This window comes from Stegodyphus dumicola, chromosome 8 (genome assembly GCF_044657685.1).
Source record: "Stegodyphus dumicola isolate Sdum_Otavi_A_Nest chromosome 8, ASM4465768v1".
Lineage (NCBI taxonomy): Eukaryota > Metazoa > Arthropoda > Arachnida > Araneae > Eresidae > Stegodyphus > Stegodyphus dumicola.
In genome coordinates, this window is record NC_140775.1 from 90983165 (window position 1) to 90999472 (window position 16308).

The window sequence follows — 16308 nt, forward strand, 5'->3', positions numbered from 1 at the left end:
ATAAAAAAAGTGTTGACAGAATCGAAACATCCATACTCATTCATCTGCAGGCATTGAATCCAAAAATTGATCTTTTTCAACATAGCCTCAATTCTGTCAAGTACACTGAAAATGGTTACACCCTCGCCTTGTAAAGACATATTTAATTCATTCAGTTTACAAATAAATGTCAGCTAAATACGCAAGCTTTTGCAGCCAAAGAACATCGGATATATAAGAAGACAAATGAAACGGATGATCAATAAAAAAATGCTTCAACTTCAGACTTCAATTCAAACAATCGCGTCAAAACTTTACCACGGGAAAGCCATCTAACTTCTGTGTGAAGTAGCAAAGAAACGTGGAAACTTCTAAAATCCTCACAAAGCGTACGGAATAGACGGCAATTTGTAGCACGCGAATTTATAAAGTTCACAATTTTCACAGCATCACTTAAAGTAGTAGATAACTCTGCAGGAATACGCTTACATACTAAAGCTTGTCTATGAATACAACAATGAGTCCATTGAATTTTCTTCTTCACCCGTGCCACAAAACCAGAAAATTTTCCTGTCATTGATTTTGCACCATCTGTACACACACCCACACAATAAGACCAGCTTATTCCATTCTTTTCAAAATACCCATTGATCATATCGAAAATCGCTTCTCCAGTTGTGTAGGTTTTCAAAGGTTTTGAAAATAGTATATCTTCTTGAACAATATTCGTAAAAAGATATCTAACGTAGACAAGCAAGACTGCGGCATTTGTTACATCCGTCGATTCGTCAAGTTGAATTGCAAAATAATTCAATTTTATTCTTTTTGGAAGTTCGTTCTCCACATAATTAGCCAAGTCATTAATTCTACGCGACACCGTGTTGTTTGATAAGGGAACTAGCTCAATTTTCTTTTCTGCTTTTTCCCTAAGCATACATTTGGCGATATCTTTTACATGGTCCAATTAAATTTTCTGCTATTGTATGCGCTTGTCCAGATCTTGCAATTCATTAACTTACTCGAAATAATGCTTCAAGGGCCATTTTACTATCTTCGTTTGAAGTCAAGAAAGAAGAAAGGCTATACTTTTTGATATCTGCTAATTTTCTGTTGAAATATTCAAGAGGTTTATCTCTGTAAGTCGGATGTTTTGTTTCAATATGTCTACGAAGAAGTGATGGTTTTAAACTGCTGTTGGCAAGAGCTTCGTTACATATAACACAAAACGGTTTAGGTTCCGACTCATCCCCAGTAAAATGAAAACCCAATTGTAGATAGTCGCTGTCATATTTTCGCTTTTCCCCTTTTCTATCATCACCTTTGTTTTTCGTCTGGTGAAACGGTACCTCACTACAGCTTTCAGTACTATCATCTCGATTATCATGTCTCGTTTCTAAACGACCCATTTTTAACCATCGATCCATAGTAAATATAAGCTATAATAAAAATTAAATTAAAAACTATTAAATCATTTACACGAGAACTTGACAGTCACAGTATCACTATCACTTAAGCTTTACAAGTGCTAAGCTTATGTATGAACATAGACAGACAGACAGACAGACAAAATAGACAGTTAATACAGCATTACTCTCCCAGTCCCCGGTTGTGAACAAGTATCTAATTCTAAAATCTGTTGTAAACTGCCTTAATTTCATATTTATTTCCAATTGTATTGTAAAAAAAATACTATATAGAAGGGAAAATTTCTATGATTGAAAATTTCTATGTGCAATGATTTAAAATATAAAGCAGAGCATGATACTAATCACATTGATAAAATGTTTTAAATATAAAAAAAATTGTAATAAAAAGAGAATAGTACTTGATTACTTGAATAAGAGGAATAAATTATAATGTATAAAATTGTTGATATAATTTGATATTGATAAATTAATTTTGAGAAACAAATAAGGTAAAAAGAAATGAAAATATTGAAATTTATTATAGATTTCTTAACAAACAGGCAGCAAACAATCTGTTTTACAGTGGGTGTGTTCTTTAATTTTTGTGTTTTTTTTTTTTTTTTTTTCCTTTTGATTTTAATGGCGTTTTAAAAAATTCGCCATTACAATATTATTTTCGCGAACCCCCTCTGCAAACACTGGGAACCCCCAGGGATTCGCGAACCACCGGTTGGGAATCACTGACCTAGAGGAAGACTTGATGGACATTCGTTAAAATGTGTACGGCAAATTAAATATCTTGGAGTGTTGATCGATGATCACCTCTCTTTTTTGCCTCATCTAAAGATGATTAAACTACATTGTGCTGCAATTTTGAATAAACGTTATGCAATAAAAGGACTTAGTAGTGATATTAAGAAGATCTTCTATAAAAGAGAGAAAAATTCTGTATGCTTGTCCTGCTTAGTACAGAAATAATGTAAGGATTAATAATATGATGATACAAATTCAAAGACTAGCAATGCATTACAAATGTTTAAAATGTTTTAGAACTGTTTCTAATGCTTGTTTATTTACATTGAGTGGCTGTGAGCCTATTTATTTGATAGCACAATGGGAATGTATTATTTTTAATCTGAAGCATGGCAGAAGTTCTGAATTTGATTTTCCTGTAGATAGAATTTAATGTTGAAATTTTACGTTTAAAGAATGTTAAACATCCCGCATTATATTCAAATTTGGATTGGGATAAGAATGCCTTGAAATCTTCACCGATGGTTCAAAGATTTCAGGAAAAATTGGATGCTCTTTTGTAGCATTTTTAAGTGGAGAATTAAGCATTGTTCAAAAGTTTCGTTTAATTGACAATTCTTCAGTTTTTCAGGCGGAAGTCTGCGCCATTTTAAAGTCCTTGGAGTGAATCATGGGAAAAAATTCTCAAGAAGATATTGATATATATTCAGATAGTCAAAGTGCTATCCAAGCTATAGTTGCTTCTAAAATTTATTCGGATTTGGTTTTTAAGACTTATAATTTACTATTGGATGTTTCTAAATAAGAAATATTTATTTTCACTTTATACGTGGACATGTTGGTCATTCAGGGAATGAATTGGCAGATTTTTATGCAAAGCAGGCATCCAAAAAAGAGGTCATGACAAAAAGAGGCATCCATGCATGGATGCATTTCTCCCAACTTCGTTTAAGAATTCATTAAGGAATAAAATTTTACAAGTTTGGCAATCGTCATGGGATAAAGACTCAAAAGGTAGATTTACTTATAGGTTTATAAAAGAAATTAAAACAAAAAAATGTTTAGGAAAAAATTATCTTAACCCATTCCTAACAAATCATGCTCATGTTCCGTTTTATTACAATAGATTTAATATTAAATCTATTATGTGCCAATGTGGATTTAAAGAAGCAGATATTGAATATGTATTCAATTGTGTCTTATTAAAGGAAAGATAGTATAAGTTTTTACCGAAATTGAGAACTGAATCGGACTTACTTAAAATTTTCAAGGATGAAAAATCAAGAAAAGGAATAAAAGATATAATGAAAATTATTATAGAAACAGAAGAAGATATGTTCTAAGATCTCAGAAATGTTAACGAATTGTAAAGACTCAATTTATAAAATAGTTTAATACTGTAATGCAATCTTCTTGAAATATTATGTAAAAGAAAATTATAAATGATATATAATTATAATTAAAAATTGCAATTATGTTTTTGTTTTATCATCCTAGTTGGATTGTTTTTGTATTATAAAAGATAATCGAGATGATTGTAATATTTTGTTTATGTTATTTAGTTTTAAATAAAGATATTTGCTGGCGAGGCCAGCGAATCTTCTATTGAGGGACGGGTACAGTATGGTGGTTGAATTAATTATTGAGTAGTTCCACTAATCCCTGCATATACCGCAAGGTTCGCAGGAGTTAATAGCCAGTCTTATTAAGCATACTGAGCGGCTGGATCCGTAGCCGGGGGGCTTCCCCCCGGTTTGCTGGGTAACGGCTCTCTGCGACGGGCTCGCCCATGCGACTGGCAGGAGCAATTGACGACCAATGCCGCCTGGCGCCTTATCCAGGTGGTGCGCTGCTCCCCTGGAAGGGTAATAGTGGAGGTTGAACATCCACGAAGTGCCCAAAGGGGGAGTGGATCTGGACGGTTATTCTACGCTACGAGCAAGGCCAACTTAAGGTATAAGTTGGCCGGCCTTGCTACGAGAGTCGACAGCAAGTTGTGGGCCGCTAGATGTCGCTGCTAGTAAAAAACAGGTCTGCCCGACATCCTATATTCTCTGAGTACGGAAGTTGTCGAAAGCGCGTGAAAACGTGTTGCCGCGTCGTCAATCAGGGTTGTGCAGTTGACGTACTAAGTAGACAATGGCTTTGTATGTGTTTTCGCGGCTGATTTTGTCATATTTAAACGAAGAATACGGTCGTAGATCTCTGAATCGGTGGCGAATTTATAGAAAATATGTTGATGCTTTTGCTCTGCCAAAAGATGTTTTCATTGCGTATTTCAGATTGCCAAAATTTATAGTTATTTTAATTTGCGATGAGCTGAGAAAGTATTTGCAGCCACATTCAGAAAACAAGAACGCAATTTCTACTGAAAGGTTATACTATTCCTGAAATTATAGATATAAATTGTAATTGTATGCTTTAAAAATGTAGAAGATAATAAGTTTAGCAAGCACATAAACCTTCTTCATTTAATACAAATATAGACATACGATAAGCTTCTCGATTTATATACAGCAAGAATTACGTTTACTTTAAAATCTAACAGTTGAATACCTTAAGAATAATACTGTGAACACAAAAAGGAATGTCGTTCATTTTTACGCGAAATTCACATTACTGTAAAATAAAAATAAAAAAAAAATTATAAAAACTATAAAATAGCTTTATAATATTTTTTTTTCAGTAGCTGTACTACTACTAGTGTGATACTTTTAATAATACGTTTTAGCCCAGAGGGCCTATTAATTTCGTTTTGCCATTTTGTGGCGTTTCACTTTTCAAATCGTTGCCACCAAGTATTATCGCACTTTATTATAGTTAAAGAAATTAAATAATGAGGAATCTGCAGAATGTATGAATGTTTCTCGCACTGTGATAAAACAACGGTACCTAGAGCCATGAAATTCTGAATAACATAATCCTCCATCCTAATATAGGCATCTGGAGGCCCAAATTTGGAACTGGGAATTTGTTTTATTATCTATTTCATATTTTGTAAAGCATTTATGAGTTTTTGATTAAGAAACCCAACGATTTCAAAGCGAGCAATGCCAACATTGTACGGGGGAAAAAAAGAAGGGGGGAAAGCATTTTCATCTCTAGCACGCGAGACTATGTATCGGAAATTCTAAAGATATGCTTTTTTTAAATTATATGATATTGCTGTTGAATTGAATTTTATGGTTTAAGTGCGAAAAACATGATATTTAATAAATAAAGGTAACACGGAAAAAGTTAAAAAATGGCCCTTTGGGAGTAATATAAAATCTGAATGCTTTCTTATTTTTTTTTTTTTTTTTTTTGTGTGTGTGTGTGTGTGTGTGTGTAATTTTATTATGTTTTAAAACTGGTTTCTAAGTGAGGATTTTCTAAGGTAAACTGGCTCGTATACACGTTACACATGGGGAAAGCCACGAAAACGCCGGCCTGCTCGTTCACGGGATTCGAACCTCGGACCAAACTACCTGCGTTCAGCGACTCTATCACTCGGCGGCTGGTGGGCTTGTTAGTAGAATTATACTGCATTATTATTGTATTATGCTATAAAGTAACAATGCTATAAGACTGAGGGATTTTGTTCATGGAATAATACTTTTGTAACCTATTATAGTATTCAAAAATCACAATTTCTTTGCAAACTTTAAAAAAAAAAAAAAAAAAAAAAAAAAAAATTACTGTTCATAGCATTCTTATTTTTATATTGTAAAAGAGATATTGATTATTATTAGTTTTCTATTTAAAATGTGTCGAAACGCTGGTTTGACAAGGACTTCAACTGCAGGAGACCTACACTGATTATTTTTACTTTGTGAAAATATTACTATCTTTTAATTATTTTCACAGAATAAAATCTTTTGAGAAGGAAGAATATTTAAACTGAGCAAGCAGTTCTTATATATATATAAAATTAAAATAACAGCAATGTAATATTAAAAAAAAGGTATTAGTAATTGTGTGACAAAAATTGCAAAACGAATTAATCACACATACAGGATAGATTAGTTTAATTTTGGTTATATATTTTATATTGAAAAAATATTTTCTTTCATGTTAATTATAGAATAAATTATTTAAAATAAAGCATTTTGATGCGTGTGTGATAGTTGAATGCAGCAGCAATCGGCCATAGTCAATGAATTTTATTTCTTTTCCTGAAAGAAATAATTTTCATGGAAAAAGAAAATAAAAAAAGGGAAGAAATATTTTCTTTCTAATTTCTTATTTAAAGAAATGTTTTTCCAATAGTAACTGTAAAATAAATTGCGGGAAAACAGTTTTAATGTAAGCTTGGGGGAAAAAAAAGAAAAAAAAAAAACTTAGTTTGCTATTAGATTGTAATGCAAATTAATCATATTATAAATTTAAATGATTAAAATTGTTTATTTCTAAAAGGATTTGAAGTAAGCTTAATTCATCTACTCTTATCTATTTACCATTGCTTTCGTGGTATCCCATATCACTCTTTATTTCTTAGCTCTAAATTCCTGAGTTAACTTTCCCCTTAAAAAAAGGGATTTTCCTTCACATAACACAGCAGCATATTCTGCTGTGTTATGTGCAGCATATTCTGCTGAATATGCTGCAACACACAGCAGCATATTGGTTATAATACTGTTTTGTGCAATTTTTTTCGAATTACAAATGCAGCGTGTGAGTTAGTGAAATAATGGGAGAATTTTCCCAGAACTTCAGCCAGCGCGCGCTATAAATTTCTTCGTCACTCGTCTGTACTGCGATTGGTCTAAAGCTCCTTGAAGCCTTTTTTCCTTTCAGTAAAGTCAAATAGACCGTGGCCTTCGAGAAACACGAATAGACCCACCCGCCCACCAACTGGCTTTCTCCTATAAGTTGTGATGGCTGTCCATATCGGTTTTTTTGAGTCAATATTGTTCACTTAAGTTGTAGACAGATCCAGTGACCATAGAAACTTTGAACTTTTCACCCTTACTCATGTGAAAGATTGGCTAAATGCCCCCACAGCACGAAATATTCCCAAACTTGCTACCCCTGTAGAAGTGTCTCAAATTATTAAAAAACTCAAATCACGCAAAGCTCCCGGAAATGATGGCATTTCTAATACTGCAGTTAAAATGTTACCTCCGTGTGCAGTAGCGAATTTCACTAGCATTTTAAATGCGTGTTTATTTAACTCCTACTTCCACAGCAGTGGAAAAGTGCAAAAATTATTTTAATTCCTAAACCTGGAAAGGACCACACGAAACCAGATGGCTATCGACCTATTAGTCTCCTGCCTGTGCTCGGAAAAATTTATGAGCTCATTATTCTCTCACGTATGCAATCCTATCTAAACATGTTGCCTCCGGAACAATTTGGTTTCCGCCAGCACCTTTCTACTACGAAGCAATTGTTACGCATTACTGACTTTTGTGGCTCTGCTTTGCATAACAAACAAAGTGTTGCTCTCCTCATGTTGGACGTGGCGAAAGCCTTCGACCGCGTCTGGCATGAGGGGCTCATATCCAAATTAATTACTGCTAACGTGGACCGAGAAATGATCTTGACAATTCACTCCTTCATTACAAACCGGACTTTTTGTGTTTGTGTGAACGGTGCTATCTCCTCGTCTAGAAATATCCATAGCGGTATTCCGCAAGGGTCAGTTCTAGGACCTTATATGTATCTATTTTATGCTGCTGACTTTCCTCAAGCATCTCAAAATAACGCTATTTTGGCCTGTTATGCAGACGACACTGCCTTGGCAGTAAAGTCTGTTAATATGAATCACGCCATCAAAAAACTACAAGATGTCATTCCTAGCATTGAACGATGGTGCGCGCAATGGAAAGTCCAAATAAACGCAGCCAAATCTCAACTTCTCCTCATACGCAGAAATAAAAGGAACACACCTGTCAAAAGAAGACTTTATCTATTTAACGAAATTGTTCCCCATGCCAAGTACCTCGGAGTGATTATAAATGATCGCTTAACGTGGACTAACCATATAAATTACGTCAGGGATAAGGCCTTACAAATTATCAAATGTCTCTTCCCAATTATTGGTAAATACTCCACTCTCGACCTGGGAAAAAAGCGGCTCATCTACACGTCTGCGATCAGACCGATCATGACTTACGCCTCCCCAGCGTGGGCCGCCCTGACCAAAACTGACCTCAATAAATTATGTGTTGTGCAGAACCGCTATCTCAGGATTATTACGAATGCTCATTATTTCGTGACAAATAAGTGTCTACAAGATGACCTCAAGATCGACCCCTTAGATAAGTTCATCGCAAAGCAAAATCGGAATTTCTTCAGAGAAGCCCAGGACTGCAATCAAATGCGTCAATTTAACCTCTTTGAATATGAAATATTGCACGAAGACAGGCACCTTAGACCATTTACTGCATTTATCCTCAATGAAAATCAGAACTTTCCAACCTAAGTTTTTACCCTGTGTTTACTTGGAAAACTGAAATGCTTAAAGTTAAGCAGCCACTATCGGGGTCAAGGCACGGGAGGGTGACCTCCCACGGGACTACAAACTAAAGTCTTCTACTGCTTACTGTAGATCTCTCACTGCTCCTATTGGTTTCAAATTTCTTTTATTTTATTTAATTTAACTTTTAGTTTACTGGAAAGTATGTTTTTATGTCTCTGCAATTGAATATTTTGTAAATAGCAAATTCTCATGATTTTCGCATACATGTCTCAACAGCCAATCAAAAGACCTCTACTAAAAGATATCTTTGACTGCTTCTGCTGGACTCCCTGCGGAATTTTACTTTTGTATATAGTCTTTCTAGTTGTGAGAAAAATGCACTTTGATGAGTTTATGCACTGAATATTTGTAAAAATGCACACTGTACCTGAAACTTGGACCAGCATCTCTCCAGCCTACCAGACACCGCTATAGCCTCACGTGACAAAGTAGTCACACCTTCTTTCATTTTGCATCCTGTCCTCCGGACACACTCATGCATTTGCTATACCTGCAATGTACTTTTTAATTCATGACAGCCGGTATACAGCTTGCTATCAGCAAGCTACACACGGCAATAGTGGGAAAAGGAAAGGTGACCATAGAAAAGGCGTCCTGTAGTGTGAGTGAGTTCACGGAGCAGGGAATGCCCAAATCTTGTTTTTGTTACTAAGCATATTTTAATGCTTGAGGGTTTACTTGATTTGCTTTACAAAAGATAAGAGCTGTGGTGTTTCTTAACCTGTAAATTACCCATCTACCAAAAATTCACATGTAAAAGATAATTCTGAAGACATTAAATTTGTTTTGAAAGTAATATATTAATTTCCCTTAGTTTGAAAAAATACAATAAATTACAATTCATTTTAACAGCGTATAACTGAGTAATGCGGAATAATTTGTACGTTATTTAAACGAAATTGAGTTGAATTATTATACAAGTATAATAATAAAGAACTCGAGGACTATTTGTCTAAGGGCAAGAACACCTTTCTAATCATTATTTGAAATGAAATTTTACAATTTATTTCACTTTTGCTTTTAATTTACTTTCCACAGAATTCAGTACGTGAAACCGTCAATAATAATATAATAATGATAATAAAAATGGCATCACACAACTAAAAGTAGATACTACTTCGTAAATATCGATAAATTAATTACTGAAAATGTTAAACATAACAATGGCAGCATTGCCCTAATAGTTTTAAGTTGGATTTCAACATTTAAAAGAACGCGAATTACATTGCTATTTTCACCACACAAACGAATGGAATATTTCAGAAAAGAATTCTCCCCCCGTTATTGCAATATTTCAATAATTTTCGCAAATTAAAAAAATTCATTAAAACGTTTTAATAGTAAATGATGCGATTTTCACTCATAAAATTCCTTTGTACATTAATATCTTTCATTTCAGCACCACTGGATAAATTTTCTAAGACGTAAATAGCTTCCGTTAATATTTGTTCTCATACAGTATATTTATTTTTTATATTGTCATTAATAAATTAATGATAGACAGATAAAAAAATTGATACTGCTTAATTTATAAGCAATGTAAAAACTGGAAATCTGAGGTCATTAATTTCTGAGACATAAATAGCTTTCCAAGATGCAAATAAAACAGATAACAATAATCATAAATATTAATGCTCTTAAAATATATCCGCTTTTTGATCCACCTGGGGCACAACAAGCTTATTTTCATTAAATGAAGTTTTGTGCACTTCTCTACGAAGTACGCAAAACTTGTTTCATACAACTTTATTTTACCTAATTATGAAGAAACGTTATACTTGTTTCCTAAACAAGTATTTATGTGCACTACTTTTAGAATCCATGTGACTGAGTGTGAGTACTCATCTTCAAATATACGTTAGTGTCGATAAGCTTAACTACAAATTATTAAACATTTCTGGGAACTTGAAACTTAGAAGGGAATCGTCATATTCTGCTACAGTGGGTATTTAAATTTAGATAAATCCTCATACCATAAATATTTTATGCTTAATTTTAAAATTTTCACTTCGTATTACACAGTCATCTTCAAAGCTCTTTGGATACAGGCCAACAAAATTAGTTTCTTATTTCATCCTAAACTTGTGGATGAATTTCCTAAAATTATTCGAATATCCATAATTTTTATTGTTAAATATTTAATAATTATACATTAACTGAAATACATTTATAGTACAGAGGAAATGTAGAAAGATATTGCAGGTCATGTATTATGTATCATTGGAATATGACAATAATAGTACAATTTGACTGGGGAAAAAAAAAAAAAAAAAAAAAAAAAAAAAAAGATATTTCAGTGTTTTAAAAGGAAAGTGGACGTCTTTACAGTGAAATCTTGGATGAAAGTTTCACTGTGAATCAACTTGGGAAGACAGTGGAAATTTATAATAGAGGCGGGGTCTCTTTCTTCGCTAAACAGCTATGTTGAAGTGTGAAACGCTAGCCCTCAAGTATACTTGTAATTGGCTGATGACTCAGAACAGTAAACTGAACTTAAACTTGCTCTTATTCTAATGCCATTTCTCTAGTCTGTGGCGAGAACGAACAGAAGTTTTTCTTTAAAATTAAACGTGATCTCAAATATAATTCTTCATTATAAAGGAAAGTTACTGATTTGTAATATTACACAAACTAAATTCTTATAATTAAAACTTGCTTAAAATTCAATTTAATTCATTTATCCAAAAATCTTTTAATCCATTTATCCGAAAATTAACTTTTAATCCATTTATCCAAAAATCCAAACTTATCACCATTAACAATGCAAATGTCTTCTAATATTAATAACGTATTGTTATACTAACACAAAATATTTTGATGATAAATATGGAATATAATTATAATATATGTTTCCATACATTAAGAAACATAATAACAGGCCAAAAATTAAAAACAAAACTTTTTAAACACGTCCTGCGCTATAGCTGTAGGATCGAACAATTAATCAATCAACTCGACAATCAAAAATCAATCGACTTGAATGGAGCTCATCAACATCTAAAAAGCGTTTAAGCAAGCGTTAATATGCAAGATATGAGAAACATTATGGAAGAAGCTGAGTTTATTGCAAAAAAAAAAAAAAAAAAAAAAAAAAAAAAAAATGGGGCATAGAATCTAAATTTGAAAAATAAAATAAAAATAAAGACAAAAACAATTTTGATGAGTTATGTGAGAATAACAGGCTTGAAAATTCCGAAATGTTTAAGTAACAGTTTCTTATGCTGCTCTTGACATTTTAAATACTCAGTTAAAGTACAGAATGACAAAAATCACAATGATGTTTTTATTTTTGGAACCTAAAACACTGTCATCGTTAACAAATATGGAAATTATTAATAATGCTTCAAAAATACAGAAAACATATAAAGAAGACTTTGCTAATGCACTGGAAGTTTAAGAAACACTATGATACAAGATCGGTTGTTAAACCTATCACTATTGAGCGTTGAAGCTGCAAATGTACGGAGATGGCTGAGAAAATGGACGTCCAGGTATTAATAAATAATTTTGCGGTAATGAAGGTTAGGAGACGTAAATTTTAATAAAGAAGAATTTTTGTCTTTATGATGAATTTTGGCCACCAGTGCTATAATTACACTTATTGAGGAGGGAGGGAATTAAAGAAGAAGAGCAGTACGGGCTAAGGAAAAATTAAAAGGAAACAGGAAAAAACTTTAGCATTCATAATTTTTTTATTAAAAATCCTGTATCCAAGTAGTTTAGTGTACCAAAAGGATTTTTAAAAAGACAGAAACAATTTTACATATTTTCTACAAAAATTGTATATTCAAATAGTATTCTTTATAAAGTTTATGATAAATATGTTTTATATTTAACAAATGTATCATTTACAATATAAAAGTTCTTATTTATTACTTTACTTGTATATTATTGCATAAATCATGTTCGTAATCTGAGTAAATCACAGAGTACTATATATTAATTTAATATCTTGTCTATCAGTTTATAATATAACCAATTATTTATAAGTTTGCTAAATTAAGCGAAAAAAATTAGATAGCCGCAGATTTTATATAAAAATTTAAAACATAAAACTTCTTGGATTTTATATAAAAATCTCCGCAAATCTAGGCTTTCTTCCTTTTCTTAAAGCTATACTTCACATCAACATGTTCCTTTTTTATATAGATTTATTCATTTATTATCAGTATATATCTTAGTGAAAGGAGAGAAAAATCTGTCTCTTGCACTCACACACACGCCAACAGAAAGTCTTAAATAAATAACTGAATTAAAATCATCTGACGTCAAATACCCAGACTAAGGGAAATTTGCATTTCACCAATTGGCCATGGGAAAATATTTTCTTTTCTATTCTTCATTCATATTACGTACCTTTCAACTGGTTCCCTAAGAATGTGTTTTTTTTTTTTTTTTTTTTTTTTTTTTTTTTTTAACAATTAATCCAGATGTGAAAAAATCATGAAAACATTGGCTCCTGGAACCTTAATTTTTTAAAACTTTTTTTACGTTTTTTTAAAAATTTAATTTATTTTTTATTTTTAAGCACATTAATTTTATTGGGATAGGGACCCAGGAAATTTTTTTGTATAGGGGCCCAAGAATTCTAGTCATGCCACTGATTACTATAAATATAGTTAGAAAATGAAGTGTCTCTTATCGCCAGAAATTAAATACAGTTTTAAGTATCAAACAAGAATGAAATAAAAAGATAGAGCTGGGTTGTCCAGTTTCCATAGCTGCTTACATTTATTTTCACCAGATTTCTACAAGCCGTGCAAAATATGGGTAATTTTTGTCAATAGATTTAAAAGTTTATACAGATATACACTATATTCATCTACCTTGTGTTATATTTATCATATGCAGTCATTTGTAGGACATTATACATATAAAATTTTAATTGCATAAAACAGGCATATGTCAAAAACTTTTAGTGAGGCTGTTAACTGATTTTCATAGTGAAGCATTCCTAATGGTAGAGGAAAAGAAATAATTTAAAGAATGATTGAAAATTATAATATTTAAGTAGATAAATGTTATGACACTACACGCTTCATTAAAAATCATTTGTCAATTCTGTGACTATTTAAATCAAATGTAAAAAAATGCAGAAGTACTTTTTTGGGGGGGGGTGGAATGTGTCATGCTTACGGGATACTTTAACTTTATAGAACCAAATTTACTGGTTAAAATATATTTTAATTACATGATTTTTGGCAAAATAAAACCAAGGAACTAAATAAAAGGGAGCTTATAGAGTTAAAACCAAAAGTAATTACATTACAATGAAGTGCTTTTGTCAAAAATCATTAATCACACTACTTCCATTAATAATAAGAGGAGAGGAATAAAATAATTACTTTCATATTTACTTGTGCATTTTCTCCTTTTTTCTCCTAATTTTACAGCTTAGAAACTGGGAGGGGGAAAATACAGTGTATACTATTTCTGAAAACAACAGCTTAATTGATAACCATAGCATATTTTCATTTGACTTATACACAGCACTTTTCTGCTTGCACATTCATTTTACATTGTTACCCTAAATAAGAAGTTTTTAAAATCATATTCTGAAAACCCTAGAGAGGGAGGGAATTACGTGAGTGGGAGAAATATGTGAGTTAATACGGTATACATATTATTTAATAAGATTTTATATAATTAAAAATACTTAAGTGATGATTTATGTAGTTCACATTAAAATGAAGGACCATCGAAAGATCAAGACATTTTTAGCGAAAGAACATCTTAAACAATAAATATTAATTTATGAAAAAGTATGTGCCTTTTTTAAATTATAAATAAGCAAAACATAATACAAAGTTTATAAAGAAGGCATTAAATACTGATTAAATTTCAGTTTTATTAGGATTAAAACAAATACTACAGTTTGAATTAATAATCCTTTAAAAGTAAATATACAGACACTAAAAATATTAAAACATTGAGCAATGCATGGAACCTTGTTAAGCTTTAAAAGAATGAGTTAAAACTAATTATATGTCACTCATTAATACTCAAAACTATTAAAGTACAGAAAATTTTCAAGTAAAATTCTATAATTTAAAAATAATAAATAGACAGTTCACACATAATAGTTTATAAACATCAAACTTGAAATATATGCACCACACATATATGAAAATAGTTTGATATTTAGAAATATCATAGTATTTGTTAACCCTATGATATTTCTATCAAACTAAACAAAGCAGCAAATACAGCAGGAATGACCTGAAATTATTTTAACATTTTGAATAACACCATAATTTTTTTATATAAACTACACATAGTTACATAAAACACTACAAACTGCACAGCAGTTAAAGCAGAGAAAGAAGAAAATCAAATACTAAAATTAATAAACTAAATGCAACAGCACCCCCCTAAAAAAAGGCTGTAGTGTGTTTATTAAATGAATTCTTCTTCTTCTTCATCTTGCAATATCGGCTCTGTCCAGAGTTCTCTACCAGATCTTTCCTGAGAAAATGAATGAAAAACCTTTTGCAAATAAATGATATAATTTTTAATCAATTTTTCAATTTTAGTCTAAGCACAAAGAAGAGAGAATTACAAATTGATATAGTACATTATATGAGGATAAATATTACAGTATGATTAAAATAACTGATTAAAATTGCTATTTTTATTAATGTTCTTCAGAGAAGAGGAAGAAATAAAAAAAAAAAAAAAAAAATAGTGGAGATGAGGAGAAACATGAACTCACTGTTATACACTGCCTTTTCATTTCGTTAACCTATTGAAAAATAATAAAAACATACATCATTTCTCACACACTTACATAACATACATCATTTTGAACATATTGTTCAAAATGAATCTTACTTTGAGCTGTATAACATTTCATTAAGAAACTACGTTTATTCATATTCCTCAAAAAAGTGTACCGACTATTACTTTCAATTATCAATTAAAATATTTTAAAAGTCTCTGCAAATTATATATTAGAATTTAATTTATAATACTTTACAATATAAATTTAGTTTACATACTTTATAATTTAGAAACAAAAGTGGATATAAATGATTTCTTTTCATACGATAAAGTTTAATAAAAAGAACTGTATTTTAAATGCTGCAAATTGGATGAAAAAAACAAGTTAAAGCTATAAAGTTTGAGAAACGTTCTTGAACTTGTGTAGATGTGTAGCTGCTTGATGTAGCAGCTGCTATTATTAATGTTTTTTTTTTTTTTTTTTTGTAAATTGAAAATATATTTGGATACTGCAATGAACAAACTGAAAATTAATCAAGCCTAAGAGTTAGCAATTCTTAACTCATTACTTTTTATAAGATATTTTATTCTTCTATAGTGGATAACAATCACAGAAGGAGTCTTTCAGGAATATAAGGTCATATTTTAAACGGTCAATGATATATATTTTCTACCACACCAGGAAAGTTAACGCCTGAGGACAGAAGAAAAACAGATATTATTGCAAATCAGGATGAAAGTAATACAGACCAGTAATATGGTCTGCACTATATATACTAATTCATCCAATTGAGATATGAAATTACAAATTTTGCCATCAGCCAATTAAGCAGAAGATAAACTGCAGTTATGGAACACTTTACCATTAACTTTTAATTAATTTTATTTTTAATTCTAATTACTGGTGCAAAAAAATAATTGTTTTTAATACATCAAACAAAATCTTGATTAATTGTACAGTCAAAAGTCGTTAATCCGGACTCGTCG

At 31.3% G+C, this 16308-nt stretch overlaps 2 protein-coding genes across 3 annotated transcripts in view; both read right to left on the reverse strand.

The window, feature by feature from the left end:
• Positions 1 to 238: 238 nt before the first annotated feature.
• Positions 239 to 913, reverse strand: LOC118194073 (zinc finger BED domain-containing protein 5-like). Its single transcript, XM_035365263.1, has one exon. It carries the CDS (start codon positions 911 to 913, stop codon positions 239 to 241), a length of 675 nt encoding a protein of 224 aa, XP_035221154.1.
• Positions 914 to 12943: 12030 nt separating this feature from the next.
• Positions 12944 to 16308, reverse strand: part of LOC118194072 (uncharacterized) — a 79969-nt gene continuing 76604 nt past the window's right edge. For both annotated transcript variants that reach the window (XM_085822120.1, XM_085822119.1), the window contains 2 exons: positions 15314 to 15343; positions 12944 to 15066 (listed from right to left, as the gene is read on the reverse strand). In XM_085822120.1, coding sequence (XP_085678246.1) covers positions 14998 to 15066; positions 15314 to 15343 — 99 coding nt within the window. In that variant the 3' untranslated portion in view covers positions 12944 to 14997. The remainder of the gene's footprint in view (positions 15067 to 15313; positions 15344 to 16308) is intronic.